At 34.3% G+C, this 21397-nt stretch overlaps 1 protein-coding gene across 1 annotated transcript in view; it reads right to left on the bottom strand.

Moving 5' to 3' along the window:
* Positions 1–1840: 1840 nt before the first annotated feature.
* LOC133328780 (uncharacterized) overlaps positions 1841–21397 on the bottom strand; it is a 34187-nt gene continuing 14630 nt past the window's right edge. Inside the window, exons 2-5 of the mRNA XM_061537325.1 lie at positions 19225–19521; positions 18691–19066; positions 9991–10170; positions 1841–2709 (exon numbers count right to left, since the gene is read on the bottom strand). Coding sequence (XP_061393309.1) covers positions 1841–2709; positions 9991–10170; positions 18691–19066; positions 19225–19521 — 1722 coding nt within the window. The remainder of the gene's footprint in view (positions 2710–9990; positions 10171–18690; positions 19067–19224; positions 19522–21397) is intronic.

Raw genomic sequence — 21397 nt, 5'->3', positions numbered from 1 at the left:
GAAGTTTTCGTTTGGTGTACAGGGATTAAAACAATGGTTTTTGTCCGTTATTTTCAAATTATTTCGGCATGTAACCTTTTCTATAATCGAATTGAACAGATTTATTACAATTCTAAATTGACTTACATATCGTCAGCTAAAATGCAAAAAGGCGTAACTAACAAAAGCATAATTGTGTAGGAGAAGCAAGAACAGTTTTGAATGAAAAGTATAAACATGTCATGTGAAATGAAAAAGTATGCCCGGCAGGATGATATTGTATATGACGAATAATAGACTATAATATTTTAACAAATTTAGTTATTTAGTTTTATGGCAGTCATAACAATTAAGTAAAAATTTGATTTTTTTGTTAGTTACGCCTTTTTGCATTTATCAAATAAACCCACTTGTAGTTACGTCTTTTTGTTTTTTGTTAATAGAAGCTCCTTCTTTGACCGCAGACGTGTAAAACTTTGTCAACACATGTAGTTTATTGACATTCACAATATTCATTCAAAAAGTCAATTTTCAATATTTTGTTAGTTACGCCTTTTTGCATTTTAGCTGACGATATATATATATATATATATATAGCACTGTTATTCATTTAAAAATGGGATTATCATTTTTAAATGATAATCTATGTAAAAAATCATAGTAATTTCGTTATAGCCTTCGAGTGTGTTAAGCTTTATAAATTATTTTTTGTAGGGATATTATTTAGGTTTTCCTCAACCCAACTGGAAATTTTTGTAGACCTAGACCATCAGGGCGACTCGTGGAAGTTTTCGTGGTAGCTGCTAAGATTCTTGAACTATTCAGATATTGTGTTGTAATCTCTTAGCTGATAAATTTGCAATTTTTTGCCCCATATTCATTCAATGTAAATGAATTAATGCTGTAGTTTTAAATTGGCTTCGAACTGTTCTGATGTTTATGGAATGTATTACCTATACCACTCAAATGGGCATAGAAATTCATACATAATATAAAACTATGATTATGTTATGTTATGATTATGTTAACTCAATATTTTGACCTATAGAGATGTTGTCTTCCACCCACAACGAAATATTAATGAAATATGAAAATCGGACAAATGTAAAAAAATTCGACCCATTTCGATTCATTTAAAAAAAATCCATTTTTATTTTATGCAGATTAAAAAACAAAACATATAAGTAACATCGGTGAACAAATTTCAAATGTGAGTCAGTCGTATCCTCAGCTAAATATCAATGAATCTATTGCGCTTCTATTAACTTTTCCAATATTTGCGGATTAGTTCCAGTCCAATCTAATAATTTTCATATTATAGAAAAAATATAAATTAGTTTGAAATTATTTCAAAATTGAGATCACTTACTAGAATAAAGATGTTGAGTTTTAAAATTTAAATACAAACCAAAGCTAATGGTGCAACTGGGAGAAAGTAAAAATTCATATCTAATATAAATATGAAAATTGTGCAAGATTAACATTTAGCAAAAAGGTGTAAATAAATAAATGTTTTTTTGGTGCGAAAAGCAAATAAAAAAACAAAATTGCATAAATAAAATATTCCATTGACAAAATGTTTGTTTGTGTATATGTATTTCATTTCGAGTTGGTATTGTGTAAATGCTTAATTAATAAATAAGTTTTGTTTAAATAAATAAAATGTATGAATTATAAATGATCGATAAATATGTGTGTAATATGTTTGAAGGTATAAATAAACAAATTGAATAAATACGTATGTATGTAAATGCAAATAAACAAAACAGGAATCTAATGACTTAGACTAGGTACTACAATACAAGTGGGTTCCTCTCTCTCTCTCTCTCTCTCTCTCTCTCTCTCGTCATGGAAATGCACTTTAAAATTCTCCCATTATGGGATTGTACATCAAATGTTCCTCATTTCCATAATCATGAGCCCTGAACAATGGTGCCTTGCGTTTGCGACGTGTCATCATCTGTGCATCTGGAATATGTCGTCGAACTTTATAGGGACCATTGTAGGCAGGCTTATTGTATTCGTTGGTGTGGAATTCCTGATATCTGGATGGTGTAGGTGGGTAGTAAATGTATTTGGTTTTCTTAACAGCCGGGGGAATGAAGGGCGATCCCTTATTTGGTGGTGGTGGAATTTTGTGAACATTCTTTTCCACAGCATAGGAAACGGTCGATTGGGCAGGATTTTGACGTTTAGCCACTTCTAAGGCTGCAATAATGGGCGTTAAATCTTGCAAAGCATCTTTTGGAGAATTTCCCCCATTCGGAGCATTGTAGGTGTAACCACCTGAATTTTGACTACTTGCTGGTTTGTAGTCATATCCCTCTTGAGGGTGCTTTTGTAAATACTTTTCCTCGGGACTGAGATTTTTTTGTTTTTGCATTTGATGATAAATATCAGCAGCATATGCAGCCGTTATGGACTCGGTATGAGAAAGAGATTCCAATTGACCCAAATTAGTTGGCAAGCCAAGAGAATTTAAATCAACTTGATCTCCAGAACCGGTTTGACCATAACTTCCATAGCCGGTATTAAAATTCGATGTATCCAAAGCTACCGTCTTTGAGGCGGTGTATTCTGTTTTCCCATCGGGCAACATATTCAAAATCTCTTGCAATTGCACAGCAGCTTTGCGTGCCTCTTCATCGCTCAGCTTCTGATGACGACCATAAATATTGAATTCCTGACCGGTAGGTGGTGCTGCCACATAATGGTTGTGATGATGTGTTGCTGCTCGTTGGTTTCAAATAGGAAGTGTCGAGTGTAAGAGAATGTGTGTTGTGTAATCGTGTGGCATGGTGTTATATATGGTTGTTGTTGTAGTTGTTGCATATGCATAGAAAGAGTATGAAAAAGAAGAAATCTCAGGTACATCATTTAATTTGATGACATTATAGAAAATTGTTTCAATTATGTGTTATGGTGTTAGTGTTTAGTTTTGTTAGTTTCATATATAGAATGTATGTACAGGTGTTAAATGTGTGTAAGAGTGGCTTTTATTTGTGGAAATCAGTAGTTCATTGCATAATTATGGTTGAATTTAATTAAGTTTACAAAAATATATATAAATTCGAAGGGAGTAATAATATTTCACAAAGAATATCTCGGATTAATTCTTAACCGATAGAAAACCGGGCTAAATATTTATAGCTATTAAATTATACCTTTCGACTGAATTCCGGTTGAATATCTAATAAATGTTTTGTTTTAATATTGAAAGATGTTGTTTTCTGATGTGAATTAAGAACGTGTTGTTGCTAAAAAAGTATTTCAAAAACTATGTTTTAGCGTTTTTATGAATATGTTAGTTTGTTGTGTATCAATTCCTTAAGAAGTTTGGATGCTTTCTCATGTTTGTACAGTTGGTTATTTACTTACAATTTAAAAGAAATTTTATAATTTTCTCAAATAGTCTTCGTAGGATTATGCTTATACAGGTTCATAAAAATTTAAATATCTATGTACATCAAATATTATTGCCAAAAAGATTTATAACAGTTTTATAAGTTTATTTATAAATAATTTGATGTATATATTTAAAATGTTTTCCAAATTATTAGAAAATGAAGTTGTCTCGAAAGGAATGAAACGAATAACTTTACCAAAATAACTTTACATTCTAAGTCAGTTCTTTCTCTCGTTCATGTCAAGATTAATGATCGAAGTTTTGCAATGAAAAAGAAAGCCAATTTGAAGTCAGTTTTTTCTCTTTAGAGTTTAATGACCGAAGTCATTGCAAAATTTCGATCATTAAGCTGGACTGTCTTAAAATCATTTAATGACCATCGCCCTTACAGACATTCTAGAGTATTTGAAGAACACATTTTTTAAATTAGAATCTTCTTGGCCAGGCCGAATATTTTTGGACCTTTACATGGAGACTGGGTCTAAACATAGATCTAGAATGCAAATTGTCTACCAAGATAAAGTTTTCTGCCCACCAATAACCCACACTTCCAAATGTTAGTCTCTTCTATTGAAAAATGATCTAAAACCATAAAAATGATTAAAATTAGACGAGGCCTTCATTGGAGGCTAAGTCAAAAAAATTTGCAAATATGTTTTTTATCCTCTAAGAACCCGAAATTATATAGGATAGGCAAAATCATCGATTTATATATATATATATATATATATATATATAGGGCATATCGAGTATTGACATTTATTATAGATGTAAGGAATAATATAATATATATATGAAACATACCAAAAAGTGGACCTACACCGACAATTGTGCCAAGCGACTGTTTAACCCATAATGCACACGATATTGATGACGCATGGCAGGGTGGAACATGTGTATAAAATCCTTAAAATACTGCAATTTAGAGGTTAAAGTTATATGTGGGGCTATACCTAAAGAGTGACCAATATTGATTACTTCGTTTAGGAATAAACAATTATTTGGAGTTAAGGTCCGATATAGGTCAACCTAACATTTACATTTTGTATAACAATACCTTCGCGTTAACACGTTGAAAAACGCGCTAAAAACCAAAAATTACGAAAAATTTGTGGTACCGTTATATGGGGGACATCTGAAAAATGGACCTATATTAATAATTTTTAGTGGAGAGATTTGGTAAGAAGGCAAAGTACCAAAATACAGCGAATTCGGTTGAAAAACGCGCTCAATACCCCCAAAATACTGGTTAAATAATTGGTGGTTACTGTTATATTGTGGCTACAAGAAAGAGTGGACCTCTATTTATAGTTTTTGGTGGAGAAAATTGATATTCAATACGAATTTCATTCAAAAACGCGCTGAAAACCACCAAAATACTGAAAATTGGTGGATACTTTTATATCGGGGCTACCAGAAAGAGTGACCTATATTTATAGTTTTTGGTGGAGAAAGTGTTATCCGATAAGAATTCCATTGAAAACACGCTCTACAACCCCAAAATATCGAAAATTAATGGGTACCCTTATATGGGGGCTATCCCTAAATGTGGACCGATCTAGCCCATCTTCGAACTTCACCTGTCTGCAGACAAAAAAATATTGGTAATCTATATAAACTTTTTTAGAGGCTAGAGTGAACACAACAGACTGACGGACACATTACATATTTAAATCGTCGTAAAATTTTACAAACGGAAAAACAAACTTAAAATACCCTTCATACTTGGTGGAGGGTATAAAAATGGTTCGACACCGTTCTATGAAGGCTATGGGAAAAGATGCTTCCATATTGAGAATTTGAAAGATTAAAACTTTCTATGAAGAAGGGTTTTAATCAGAAAAACACAGAATGTCAAATTTCAGTCACACCGACTTGTTTAATAGGGCTATGTTGGTTGGAAAATGCGGCTAAAATCTTCAAACCTTCAAATAAACATATACCTATATCGATAATATTATAGAAATATGTTTTTCACTTTGAAATAACCTTTAAAATTCCAAAAAAGTGAACCAATATTGGTAATTTTTTAGGGAGGTAATTTTTATTAGGAGGAGGGGCTTCCTCAAAAGTATTGATAACTAGAACCCATAATGTAAAATGACTGCTAGTTCGGATAGAAAACACGTTCAAAATCGTCAACGTGCGCCGATATTATCCAACATCGAATCGGCTTGCCATAAAAAACCTACAGTGACTGAAGGTCATATTTTATTGCCTAAAACAAGGGTAAGTTAAAGTTTTCCAATTTTTTTTAAAAAGTTAAAAAAAACATCAAACATTTTTAGTAAACATCAACATATATTAGATAAAAATTAAATAATAAACCATTATAGGGATACATTGGATATTTCATTAAAGTTACAAAATCCAGATATTTTCTACCGTAAAATATGACAGTCGATATACTCCTTGAATACTTACTTATGTGTATATTGTTCAAGAATTAAAACAAACCTATTCCAAACACCCAATTTTTTGAATATCTTCACACTCTCAACAGTTCGATTTGCAAGTTATGAATATATTATAATTCTGTTCAAATATTATTTCAAGGTCTTTAACGATTTGCATGTGTCCGCATATATTCGATTATGATGTAACGTTTTAGACATGTCTCATAACGCACTGAACCCCTCTAACAAAAAAGGTAAAGCACGATAAATAAAAAACGAAACACAAAAATTGACTAGGAAATGCCTGGCTAAAATCAAAACTCCAACAGAAATCACAAATAAAAAAATTGCATAATATTCGATCAGACAAACAAACAGACGGTTGGCGGACATAAGATTTACCAACAATGAATGAATTACAAAAAAACCGAAAAATACTGTTAGCCGAAATTCAATGAGGCTAAACCACCACATATGGCTAATACAATCTATAAATCGTTTATTTTTCGTATAAAAGTTAACAGTTAACGTGGTGATACACACCCAATGACACAAACAAGCACACAGCCAACTAACCAAAAACAAAATGAATTAACAGACAAACGTTAAAATCTGCTCCACAACAGAAATTCGTCTGAAACCACTCTTCATGCACTAAGCCATAGTATACGCTCAAATGCTTACACGAAAGGTGTCATACGTCACTGAACTAAACATTGTTAACAGCAGACGAAGTTAAAGCATTGAGTATTTAAGTCGAATTCTTCAATTATCTGCCAGAGCGTAAAGTACTCAGAGAGCGCCAAAACGGTATGTCATTTGTGGAGTGACTACCCAAAAGCCGGTAGACTCCATTGTAGACTTCGTTCGATGTCTTCTATTACGTTCGAATGCTTTCACTTTCATACAGATGACGAACATACAATAATTTGAGTGTAGTTCGGTTGTACATTCTCAGTAAAGCTCAAAAGAGAAGGAGAGAGGCCTTTTTTAAAGACGGTAAAGACGGTAGTAAAATTAAATATTGGGAATGGAACATTTGTGATTAAAAACACGGTTAATATACGAGTACGAGTTGTGTGTTAATTTGAAATATTCTAATGAAAACTAATTTTTGAATGTAAAAAATACCTGACCGACTGAAGATCGGAGTGCGAGGGAGTGAAGGGAGACAAAATGGTTATTGATTAATAAATAAGCGGTTAATTTGTATACCCTCAGCCTTATGGCTCAAAAATGTGCCTCATCGTAATATTGGACCCCATGTTTCCTTTTCAGACAATTTGTATTCGATGTACAAATGTCTGTCCGTCTGGCTGGCTAGTGCGATAACTCTCGAACGGTGTGACTGATTTCAACTAAACATTGGACATCGAAGATGGGGAATATCGGTCCACTCCTTCTGGTACCTCCCCCACAAAATGGTCAAAATTGTGAAATAAATAATTTTATAATATAATGCGAACGGACTTACCGATTTGAACCAAACTATGTGCAAACTATTATCTTTACGAAGCTTAAATCAAGTCTAAAAATGGGACCCATTGGTCCACTCCTTCTGGTACCTCTCACACAAATGGTCAAGATTTTAAATATTTACAAACACAATATCAGACGAATGGAATGTCCGATTCGAACCAAACTTTGGACAACCTAGTATCTTTACCAAGCCTAGATCAAGTTCGAAGGTAGACCCATTCCCATACTCCTTCTGGTATTTCCCCCACAACTTATAAATTTATTTTGATCGTAAAATAATTCTGATGGAATTTAAAATTATAGTTATGAAACTCGGAAAAAACTGCGGAAGATCTGCCCTTGTTATGTTGCTGGCTCTCGAATTTTTGATAAACAAAATAAATTATAACCCGAATTTCCTATCCCTGGCTCTCTTCTTATATTTATACCCTCCGCCATATTATGGAGGTATATTAATTTTGTCATTCTGTTTGTAACTCATCAAAATATTAATTTCCTACCCTATAAAGGGTAACATTTTGGGAAGGTATTGTCCTGTCTGCCTGTTGTATTCACACTTCAGAAGGAATTTGGGATGCTGAAATTATGCATGCAGTTGTCTTATGTCTTCCGCCAGGTTATAAGATAGGATATATCAGTCCACGTTTTGGGTCAGTCGTTTATTTTGAAAGTAGCTTAAGTCCATTTTAGGTTCTGATACAAATCTTGGTATTCTAGAAAAGTTTACAAAATCCATAATTTTATGTATTTGGGGGGCGGAAGCCTGGTGTTTTATCGAATTGCCTGTCATTTTGTATGTTAGGTTCTAATTGGGTATCACATCTTTCTGCCAAAATTTCAATAATATGGGAACTTTTAAAACGTTTTTCCAAAAGTATTTGTCTTTACATTGGTATTATAGGTTCTTATTTGGTAACAAATCTCCCTACCATTTATATCGAAATGATTTTGAAAGTACGTATGCGAATCTTATGACACCAATAAGGAGGTCGGTCACACTAGCCACAATCGAGTGAGTGGCTGTAAACAATAGAAAAGGATGACAAATAAATGGTTGCAAAAAAGACGATACCAAAACATAACACAGCCGAACAATGAATGGCTTTTATGGGAGAAATACATTTGTTTTTGTCCAAAGAGAGAGAGAAAGGGGGGGGGGAATGAGCGAAAGATGTGGTACAAAGAGAAAAGTATGAAAATAGTTTTTATATTAATAAAATGAATTTTTACTTGTATTCTAAGCGAGGTACATTTCTTTTGTGCATTATCGGCCCACGTTTTGGGTCTTTCAGATTTTAGGTTTCTGATAATAGAAGAAATACTATTATCAGAAACCTAAAATCTGAAAGGCCCAAAACGACAATCGACAATCGCTGGGAAAAATTCTCTCAAATTTACGAGAACCTAGGCGACGTTAAACTTAAGGATCAAAATTGTTCCCCTTTTCTCAATTTTTAAGAAAATACAATGTGATTCGGGATTGAAATTTTCACGGTAGTCTGTAAACAGATCGTACACGGTATGAACAGTGCAGGATATAGAAATTTCTTTTCTGGAGGTCCCTTTAAACATCTATTTACATGTTTGCTAATAAACATACATCACAGGCTGGTGGAAGGTTATAAAAAGGCCTTCTATGTAGGTTCGCTTCAACTTCTATCCACATGTCTGGCAAATGATTTTCTTTTCACAAAGACATCATACAGGTGACAGTTATGACAAGATTGCATGCTTGTGACTGCAGCGGAAGTTCATTACATCCCATGCCGGATACTCTAAATATAAATTTGGACCGCACTGCAAAGTATTGGTAGTTGTAGTTTCAAAATGAACGACATTTCGTGTCTGAAACTGTAGATGACAGTTTCGATGACGAAATAGAGGAAAAAATGCAAAACTCTTTTATTCAGATGAAAGATGATTTGAAATGATTATAATAGTAATGATCATTATCATTATTGGATGGTGGTGATACAAGGAAAAGAGATGATGGGTAAATATTAAGTATGGGAAAATTACATAGTAGATATAATATTTACAGATACATATTTGCAATAAATTTTCATTGAGTATGACATGATACTTTAATGGTAATCGCAAAACATGAAATATTTACAGAACACATATTAACATAGCTATGTATATTTGACATAAAGGGTATTCATGTAGGATTGAAAGACAAGTAAAAAGAAAAGGAAACAAATTTTATACATATTTATTTATGGTGTACATACTATGACCGGATGATTAGAAGACTAAAGTTGTTGGTCAAGGATACCAAATTCGAAACTATAATGATATTGATAATGGAGACTATGGAGATCCAAGGCTCCAAATTAACTTCAATTGCGTTCCACAACTTTTGTTTTATAAGGAAAATATCATTATATATTTTTTTTAATATTAACTCATCTTTCATATCATGAATACCCCTATTGCTACAACATTCATATATACAAAATTTTTGTTCAAACAATTTTTCGAATACATACTTATAAATAATAATATTAAAACGTCTACTAACAATACGCTGGACGTCTATTAACAATACGCTGGGCGTCTATTGAACAATACGCTGGAAGTATTGTTCAACAAATGCTATACAAAACTTACATGCCCCAACATCTGTTGGAGTACAATGACCCACCAATCACCAAAAACCCTTTACCACAAAACCAAAAATGGAAAAATTAAATATGCATTATTGCATTCATATTTTCTTGTACATACCATCTGGTCCATAGGCTGTTGGCAAGTAATTACTGGATGGCTCTTCGAATGCGACATGACCACCGCCATAACCGCCGCCCGATGGTGGCAGATATTGATGTGTGGCACTGCTGTAAGTTGGTGGTTTTGATGGTGGACCATAACTGGTGTGGCCACTTGGAATCTCGTATGAGGTTATGCCTGTGAACAAAATTAAAGACAAAGAAATGTAAAAAAATGTAAACATATAAAAAAAATAAACTCGAAACATTTGAGAGTCATATTAAGCTTAAAGTAATTCCATTGCAAGTATGTATTGATTTCATAGTATCAGTTATGCAGTCTTTTCTTGCTAATATATAAACGCAAGTACATATACATATAATTTTAAGTTGTTAACAAACAATCGGCAGTAGCAACAAAAATAAATTACCGACAATTTTTTTATAGTTTTCAATAAACTGGTGGGATTTTTTCATTATTAAATTGGATGTGTCCATGTTTCACAATCTGCTACAATGGAGTGCTTTATGGCAAATCAATTAATTGCGGTTAGCCGAGAGGCGACACTCTGGGGGTCTATTAACTTGTGTCGGTTGCATTTATGCTGCCATAATAATCGATTCAAATAAGGAAACTTTTAACACCATTGAAAATACGGTTTTGGTTGCTTTCGTTCACATGAAAGTAATATGAATCGATTTCAGTTCGTTTGTGACATTATGAATTTTGTGACAGGTGTTACAATGGTATTTAAGGATATCTTTAAATGGAACTCAATTAGTGTTCATGATATAACATGGATGCTTTACTTTTGTTTGGTTATGGTTGTTAATAACCAGCAGCATTCTCTAATAAAATATACAAATGTTTATTTGGAATAATATACAACTCCATTATTTGCTTATATGTTAGGTGTCAATTACCTATCAAAGGCGATATCCCAATTAGTTGTAAAAATTACCGATGTTGACTCATCGAAATGATTACAAGAGAGCAATAAATCAACGAATTTTTGACATAAAAAATTATATATAAACAAAAAAAAAACCTTTAAGTTCGGCCTGGCCGAACATTGGATACCCTCCACCGTAGGTATACTGATAAGTGCTTGAAATCAAAATATATGGAACATACAAAATTGTACCTATACTATACAATTCTACAAACCGATATATTTAAACCAAATACAAATTTCAATATTCAATGGAGATTTTTCCTAAAAATCCCAAAAAGTTGACGGATATTAGCGACTTATGATAACGTGGAACATGTGTATAAAATCCTGCAATTATTTCGGAAGGTTGGGTGGACACTGCTGGATCAATATGAAAAGTGTCATTGCAGAAAAAAAGTTTGTATGTATAGGTTTCTGGAGGCTACCTAAATCGGGATCAATATTAATTAAATCGCGTAAGAATTCCCGAAAATTGAGAGTTGTCATTATGCTTTGCCTAATTGACGACTGATATAGGTTAATTTCGAACCTAACATTTTTGCATCACAATAAATTCCTATACGCTAAATATTAAAAATATCGAAAATGGGTAGGTATCATTGTATGGGGGTAGGCCTAAATGCGGGCCGCTATAGTTTATTCTCGAACTATACGTTCGAGATTACAATTATTAATCTTCTTCAATTATTTAAAGTCTTCAAACCAATCCCAAAACGCGAAACAGATCGGATAACTATTTTAATATAAAAACTAGTCAGCGGAGCAGTATAGTAGGACGGGCCGACCATACACAACCACCACGAAAATCAAACTTTCTGCGGTTCTACATTCTGAGCCTGGACAATATTTCGAGATATTTGCACCCTTTTTACCGATTTTAGATCAACAACTTCACTTTCTAACCCTGGCATATTTTCCAATTATTTTCTTGAAGTGAATTTTTACTCCGTAAAATAAAAAAAATTGTCACTTTAGGTGTTGGTTGATTTGACCCTCGAAATATTGACCGATCATCATCTAAACAGCCGCTCTAAGTATTTGGTCAGATCCCTTTCACCTTGTAAAATATGTGATGTTCTGCATATAATAATTGCCTCTAGAGCGACTAGAAAATCTGACAACATTAAAGTTTTCGGTTCATTGCAACCCCTGAAGGAAATCTCAACTTCACCGAAAACTATAGGCGTCATCCTTGATCATAATCGGAAGTTCATGTACAATTTCAAAGCTATCAGCGCGACATTTCCGTCCTCTAATGGAGTAATAGTAATACTATGCACATAGTCACCTTTACCTAATTACGTATAACTTCCACATCAGAGTACATGCAGCCATAAGTTTGGTATCAATGTGAAGGTCAACAACTCCTCTTGGATATCCTACCAACTTCTCGGGTATATGTCCTTCAGGAGGACCATAACTGCGGCCTCTGGAGCGACCAGATAAACCGAAAAAAATAACTATTTACTATAAATATTAACCGATCTTTACCAAAAACAATAGGGGTCTTCATTGGGCCGAACCTATCCATCATGCAAAATTTGGTGAAGATTGGTCCACAAATGTGGCCTGTATCGTGTTTATAAATTATAATGGACAGACGGACGGACACACATGTCTAGATCGACTCAGCTAGTCGAGATATAACGATCGGTATACTTAAAGGTGGGTCTAGGACCAATATTTCGCGACGTTACAAACTCTTAGGGCTGCACAAAGCTATAATACCCTGACAACATAGTTGTGTAGGGTATAAATAGGGTTATATGGGGACTACCCCTAAAAAGGGCGAATATTAATAATGTTTTGTAGGGAGATTTGTTTCCATATATGACTACAAGAACCTCAAAATACCGAAAATTAGTACCGTTAAATGGGGGCTACCAGAAAAAGTGGACCTATATTTCTAATTTTTAGTGGAAAAAATTGGGTACCCCATAAGAACCCACTGTACCAAATTTCAGCGAATTTGGTGCTCAAAAACATCAAAATACCGACTGGCGGGGTACCCTTATATGGGGGCTATGTCTAAACGTGGACCGATAAAGCCCACCTTCCCTTTTGATTTCCTGCAGCCAAAATATAACTCTATGCAAAATTTTGGCGATCTCATATCGTTTAGAAGCTAGAGTGTTTACAACAGACAGTCGGACATACACTTTACATATATACACTTTATGGGGTCGAATATTTTAAAACAATTCTACATAATAAAAACTTCTAAGTTAGTGGTATCGATGGTATATGTAGAAACATTAGATTTTTGCCGTCATTGCAATGACCTACACCAAAATGAAGGCCTATACCGATAATTATTTCCAAGTACTAGTTTTATTCCATCAATAAGAAAATCCAAATTAAAGACCCATATACCGTGGAAATAATTATACGTGTGTGAACAAAAGAAGTTATTGGGTCTCAGAGTTGTACGGTGGATGACCCATCAATTTCACCAATTCGCACCATGACAATTATGATTCTTTTGTTCTTTTTCGAATTTGCAAGAATATTTCTGACAAAAAGAAATATCTTGTATATCTCAAAATATACCGTTTTGCGTTGAAGTGCATCTTCCATGTCCAACTTTTGTGGTCAAAACGTTTTATTTCAAAATATGTATAGCAGCTCTCGTATGTTAATTCTATGCACATCACAACGTGTTACCGAAAATTGGGAGTTGTTATTATATGAGGTGCTATGCCTAATTGACGACTGATATAGGTTAATTTCGAACCTAACATTTTTGCATCACAATAAATTCTATTATATATACACATCACAACATGTTCCTGTATTCTAGCGACAATAACATTGTTTGATTGTTTTTTGAAGCATTGATGAATCCATTAGCGTATTATCACTACATATTAAAACAACTTTCCATTTAAGAAAATCAGGAGAAAAAGAGCATTACATATTCTCCCTAAATCATATTTTTCTTTGCAATCCCAAATTTTGCAATAGCTACTGTTCGAAACAAATTCAATTTTCCAACTCACATTTCAAATGATATCTTTTAATCTACTTCGTTACTTTTCCATGGGGAACTGTATTAAAAGGGCGGGTTTTAAGCTGAACTCATTACACATTTCAAATGAAATGCAAACTAATCTAACTTACATTTTGGAAATACTTTTTTTTGCAAAAAAAATACGATTGACGTCAAAGACAAATATATCATTCATCTAGATTACATTGGAAAGAAACACCAGAATAGCCAAAATTCAAAGTTGTATTTGTGGTTAAGAAGTATTGGCGTCATGAGCCATATTTGGACCCTATTACGTATTGCAAATAATGAAAAAGAAACACACACAGACACACATTGAACCAACAAACTATTGCAGCATGTTCCAAACTAGAAATTCAAATGTGTGTGCGTGTTTCAATACAAACTGCTGTCATCGATTGGAAAGTTGTCATTGAAATCTAACGACAGCTAACATCTGTCAAAGTGGCGATGATGGTGGCTTCAGCACCAGTATAGTTCCACCCGTACTCAGCACATCATTAAATGCGGTTTTGTTTAGGTCAATGTACATCACTAAATAAGCACAGCGAACAGCGGAGCAGACATTACGACCAACAGCGTGCAGCTTAACATTCTCTCGACAAGTAAGGAAACAAGTGTGCTACGAACACTGCATGTTTGGTAAGACTTTGAGCCAGCCAGCAATTCAGCCAAAGCTGTTGCAGTAGAAGAAATCCATAAAAACACATAGTTTACACACAAGCAATGCTTGGCGGACGGAACGCAACATCTTAAGTGGTAAATAAATAAAATTGTATTCCTAACATGGGCCATTAAACGGGCTTCGCAGAAAACAAATTATTTTACTGCGAATGATGAAATAATTTTGTTGTCATAACAAAAAAATAATTTGTCAATGACGTCATATTTTTCCAAAAATTTGTGTTTTTCTTTTTGTCGGCATAGTTATGAGACAGAATCTACTATTCTTGCAAAATATTATAGTGTTTGGTGATAACCATAATCCACTCATAACACTATGAGTGTTAAAACAAGCTTATAAAATAGCCGTTTAGATTTAAAATAATTACGAGCAAGTCGTTATATAATTGTTGTTTTTAATTCGTAGAATTTAAATGGCACATAGTCATGAAGTATGAAATTTAATGAAACCAAAAAAAAAAAAAATTAAATACGCCAGCAATATTAAATGAAGGTGGTTCCAAGATTTCATTGGTTCTACAGTTCAATGTTTTTGCCATATTTGAAATTAATCCACATTGGGCGTCATGGTGGAAACGTAATTTCAAAGGATGTAGGAAAATGTCAAGTCAATGCGTAGGAGAATGAAGGGGATTTTTTCTGTTCCACGTTAGTGTAGTAAGAATGGGCATTTCACCAAAGCAGATGACATTACATGAAAAAAATAATTATGTATTTGATGAAGACCTGTCGTGGTCGTGTAATAGAGATTTACTCCGATAATTATCGAAGAAAGCTGAATCATGTAGCCATAAATATTACTTCAACATACAATACTCAACGAAATCATTATCGACAAACAAATAAATGTAAATGTAGGAAAGTAATAAAGTCGGGCGGGACCCACCATCGGATTTATACGCCCTATATCGCTTTGGTGACATTTAGCAGTAAAAAAATATTTTGCTATTTTTTTTTTTTTTTGTTTGGTGCATAAAGTTGTGAGTAACAGGGTGTTAAAAATGGAAGTGAAAAAAGAGAAAATTCGGAAATTTTACACTTTTTCTTTGGCAAAGGTGTTTATGGTTCCGATACTGTAACAGCCAATTATGTGGTTTCGTAGATTCCGTTCAGGAATTTTTGATGTTAAAGATGCACCTCGCATAGGTAGTCCGGTCGTCGAAAATGTCGATAAAAGATCGAAATTGAATGGCATGTTAACAGTCGTATCATCGCCCAGGAGGATTGTGATTGTGAAAATCGACTACTAGGGTTTTTCAAATAGAAAGCAGGACTTCTATGAGAGAGGCATTTTGAAATTATTATACAACAAAACGGTGCATATTTGGCCCAAATCGGACATTTCGAAGCATGTTAAATAAGGTCCTATACTTCATATAAAAAAATAATGGATTTTTCCCCAACCTAATATATATAGATATGGGAAATATCTCAACCCTTGAATATATTTCAATCTAACTTGACATAAGTTTTTACCCTCTCAATCTTTTGTGCAAAATTTCGAGCTCAATGTCGAGCTAAATCTATATCTTAGCCAGACTTGACTCAAATAAATCTGGATTCAATTTCGTCGCCTATTCAAAATATATCCGAAAAGGCTATATTACATCTTCTATACTAACTTAAATTGTATGTGAAAAATATCGTGTCGATCAGACAGATGTAGCATCTATGAATTCGAACGAAATTATATATGTGGTCATTTTAGCGAGACTTCAGTGATGCATGACCTATATAAAGATTTCGGTCAAATGTATTTCTGTCGATATATATCCCAAAATTTCTGATGGCTCTGAATAATTTTATTCTGGAGGTCAAAAAATATGTCCGCAGAAAATATTTCTGATGTGTTGCAATGTAGACAAATCTGAAATGCAGTGTCAGTTAGTTTAACTGATAGCTTATCTAGAAAACGTTAGTACAGGCTCGAATGAAATCCTTATATAAAATGTTCTGTTAGCAAGTAGGTTAACTGCTCAATAAGTCGATTGTTATCTACTTAGTTCCTGAAGCCTGAAATATGTGTTTGATGGTCTCGCTAGCATGGTTGAATTGTACATTCCGATTCTATTTCTGCCGGCATAAATAGAAGTTAATAGAATTTTAAATTAATATATGCAATTCTCATAAAAAAGCAAGGTGTTCCCTCAAAACAATTCTTTCACAATTACACATCTGAGCAGAAGCCCCCTCTGGCTACGTCGCTAGTATGGTGGGTATATTAATTTTGTTTTTCCGTTAGTAGAAATAATTATTTCCGACTCTATAATCAGCGTCAAATTTAAGTTGTAATCACTCTTGCGTCTAAACGAATTGAGAGAGATCGCCAAAATTTAGCATTTAGTCGTCATTTGTTTGCAAGCAGGTCAAGTTCGAAGCTGGGCTATATCGGTCCACGTTTAGGCATAGCTCCCACATATGATTACCACCCCCACAATTTTTTGGTATTTTGCGGTTCTTGAGTGCGTTTTTCAACGGAATTCGCTCCACTAAAAATTATAAATATAGGTCAACTGTTTCTGGTAGCCCCATATAACGATACCCCGCATTCGATATTTTGGGGTATACATGTTTTACACTACCATGATTTAATAATATAGGTCAACATTTTGGGGTTTTGAGATTTTAGGGAAGCCCCACATTGAAATTGCGGAATTTTGTATTCCTATGGTGGAGGGTATCCAAAGTTCGATCCGATCGAACTTTACGCATTTTTAAACTTGTTTTTTTTAACATTTTTAATTATGGTTTTAGTTAAATTGCAATTGTAGGAAAAACAGCAGTTGAACATTTAGGGGTAGCTTCCTTGGACGGTGTATTCTAAAATAAACAAGTTAAAACGACGTTAAGTTTGGCTTGGCCGAACTTTTTATACCCTCCACCATGAGGATGAAATTCAAAATATATAAAATTATTGATAGGAACTTGAATATGCCGAAAAAGACATGAGAAAAAGATGATTACACAATAGGGGAACTGGCGTTATGCGGCTTTACCAATACGAAGATCAATGTTGATCATTTCGGGCAGTGAAACCATTTTTAGTATAGAGATGTGGGGGTACCGTTATATGATAGCTACACTCAAACTTGGTTGAATATTAATAATTTTAGTACCCAAATACCAAATTACAGCTAATTTAATTTAAAAACATGAAACATGCTATGTAATGAGAACCCCAAAATTACAGCAACTTCGACTGAAGTGGAAACTTGAATCATTTTTTTTATGTTTATATGTGCCTTATAATGAGAACACAAAATGCGATATTAGAACTAATTCGGTTGGAAAACGTGTTCCAAATCCCCAAAATACCCAATATTGCGGGGTATCGTTATGTGGGAGAGTTACACCAAAACGTTGACGGATATATCCCATGTCTGTGCAAAATTTCTGAGCTCTATTTTAAACATTGCGATCCTTATCTTGATTTAAACAGGCGGAAACGCATAACAAGATATAGAATTTTATCCTGATCAAAATATATATACTTTATGGGGTCTCGGGTCAATATGTCGAGGTGTTGCAAACGGAATGACAAATTTAATATACGCTACACCTTATTGTGGTAGGTATAAAAAGTTCGAATGCTGGTCAAGGCGAAACCAAAGGTATTTTCGTGTTCCAGGGACTCCAACTAAACTGAATTGGTACATTAGATCCGCTGAATAATTTTTGTTGTTGTTGTTTTGTAGAACAGTGTTATTGCGGCTTTCCTTTTCATTGCAAAACTTCGATTATTAAGCTCGACTCGAAAGAGAAACACTTACTTAAAAATCATGTAATTGATCATCGCTCTTACAGACAAAATTCAAATAAATAAAATTTTACCGTATATGTGTGTTACACATTCAGTAACTCGTCACATTTTCATTTTCAAAATTTTCCATTTGCTTTTCAATAAAGTCATCACTAACAATTTTCCAATTAACCTAACAAATGCCCAACTATTTACCAAATTCTTTGAATGAAAATGTTAAACGCCGTTCATTTCTAATTAGCGTTAAATTGATTTCTAATTACCTTCATTTATAAATTATGCAAAACTTCTTTCTTTCTTTCTACTTACTCTCAGTGTGCACGACATGACCGCCTCCTGATGGCTTGCCGCCGCTACTACTGCTGCCACCTGACGAAGCACCGGAGAGGGAGGCGAATTTAGCAAAGACACCACCACCACCGCCGTGGCTGCTGCCGCCATGGCCGCTGGGTATGGGATGCAGTTTCGATTGTGCCGAATTAATAATGTACTTGCCAACGTCGGTAACCTTGTCACCGGATGCAGCAACCAAATTGCCACTGGCACTGAGAGCATAACCACTGCCCTTAATCAGTTGACCCTTGAGGGCTGTCACACCGCCGGTAATCGCCTTCACCGCCTGGAATATGGTGTTCAAGACAGACTTTTTCAAAGACCATGGATCGAATTCAACGTGGCCATGTATCTGTGGAAGTGGTAGAAAGAAAGAAACCAAAGGGAAATAGTGAAACAAAATGAATTAACATGCCAGTCGCTCGTTCGTTCGATGATACATTTCATTGGGTAACACCACATTTGCAAATGAACGAAAAAAAAACAAAAATCGAGAAATGAAACACTTACATGATGTCCATCTCCATGGGGTTTATAAGCATAACCACCGCCACTGCTACCACCCGAACTGCTGGATGCTATCGAGGCAGAGGCATGCCCCAGACCGGACAGTAAACCGGATTTCAAATGTAACGCATAATCAGTGCTGCCCGAACGCTTTTGCAATTGTGAATCTTTGGCACTGGCAGCTTCGTCGTTATCCACAACCCCAACGTCGTCCAGGGGTAGAGATTTTTCCTCGGCAGCAGGATATGTGTGTGTTAGCAATGGCAACGTTAGTGTCAGCGTCAGCAACAGCTGTAAATACTGTAAAAAAACGAGAAAAAAACAACAACAAATCAGATTTTGCAACTTAAAACAAAAAGTTGTTACTTTTGTAATAGTGAATTTTATCAAGAAATTAAAGTGTCTCCGTTTGTGTCGTTATGTCATTAAATTTCTGTCACTGCACAGACGCGGACAGATGTATGGATGGATGTACGTACGTATGGGTGTAAAGAGGGGACTTGTTGGGACGACATGGTGCTTTTTTACTGTTTCAGTCACGTAGAGAACATTATGAGCGAATTTCTGTTGAAATCCATTGAGAAAGCCTTTCAACGGTTAGCTATTCGTTAATTGTTGTCTGTGGTGCGTTAAACCTGGGATGGATGCCAAGTGTTGGAGTGAAAATTGTTTTCTTATTTCAAAATTTATGACGAAAAAATGTATGCGAGTGTTTGGTGATATTATAAAAAAAAAGTTTTTTAGGTTTGGATTTGTAGATTTTTTAAATATGTTTTTATATAAAAATTACGAGAATGGCGCCCTTATATTTATTCAGCGACTTAACTTAATAACTACCATTATTCAGACGGATTCTTTCAGTGAAATTTTCTACTCACTGAATGAGGGTAGAAAATACCAAAGACTAATTGAAATCAATATAATAATTTGTTATTTTGGTTTGCGGAGGTCACTGGCTAGTTTCGAGTTGGATAATTATACCCTATACAAATATGCTGTCAGGGTATTACAGCTTTGTGAAGCCCCAAGAGTTTGTAAGCCGCTAAATATTGGTCCTACCACCCTTTAAGTATACCGATCTTGACTAGCTGAATCGATCTAGACATGTGTGTCACGATACAGCCACAGTTATGGACAATCGTCACGAAATTATGCATGTAGGATGGGTTCTGTCCAAAGTGGAATCCTCTTGTTTTTGATAATATTAGGGGGTGAAATGGACCAAAAACGTTATTTTTTGTCCGTTTTTCTGGTCGCTCTAGAGGACACAATTATGACCGAACGTCAAGAAATTTTGTACAGAGAAAGGGGTCTCTCCATAGAATAAGCTCGACTGTTTTATGAATATCGGTCAATATTGTATTCTGGGGCGTTTATATTTACTCCTGAAGGGCATATACCCGATAAGATGATAGTATATTCAGGAGGAGTTGATGGCCTTTAATTGATAGCAACTATGTTGTTGTATGTACTCGGATGTGGTAGTTATACTTAAATAGGACGAGATGTCGCGCTGATGGCTAGAAAATTGTTTATGGTCAAGGACGACGCTTATAAATTTTCGGAAAAGATCGGATGTTATTTAAAGGATGAAATGTACCGAAAACTTGTGTTTTTCAAATCGCTCTATAAACGACATGGGAAATGACCTGGGAATCGGTCAAATATAGCGAAATAATTTCGTATTTCAACTGAATTTAAAATAATAATATAATATGATCTCATCTACATACAAAAATGATCAATATCTGTCCTCGTTCTGGCCCTCATATAACAGTTCCCCCAATTTTTATTATTTTGACTATTTCAGTACGTCCAAGGTCCTAGCGCAATTTTCCAAACTGAGAGTTCGTAGTTTGATATTTCGATTTCCCCTGCATCATTTTACATGACATATTAAAGTTCTGACAGATTTTAGTTATTTTGATTTTGTAACTCACAATAAAGCCTATAAAAAAGTTCGGACCGGACTAAGTAAAGCGTTTTTATATGTTTGTAATTAAGTACAAAATTCTTAGAAAATGTCGATCTTTTTTGACCATAATAAAGTGCACGCAAACGATGTGTTCAATACAATTAAGGTAGCAAGAGAAGCGAGGATGTTGCTTAAACGCTCATAACGAATTCCAATTATTTATTTGTGCTTTTCTGATTTGAAAAATACTTCTTTAAGAAA

Source organism: Musca vetustissima, unplaced genomic scaffold, assembly GCF_032173495.1.
Source record: "Musca vetustissima isolate MV318-11 ecotype Yass unplaced genomic scaffold, APGP_CSIRO_Mvet_v1 utg18749, whole genome shotgun sequence".
In the NCBI taxonomy this organism is placed as follows: Eukaryota; Metazoa; Arthropoda; class Insecta; order Diptera; family Muscidae; genus Musca; species Musca vetustissima.
Note: the sequence above shows the minus strand (reverse complement) of the source record. Positions and strands in the feature narration are given on the sequence as shown.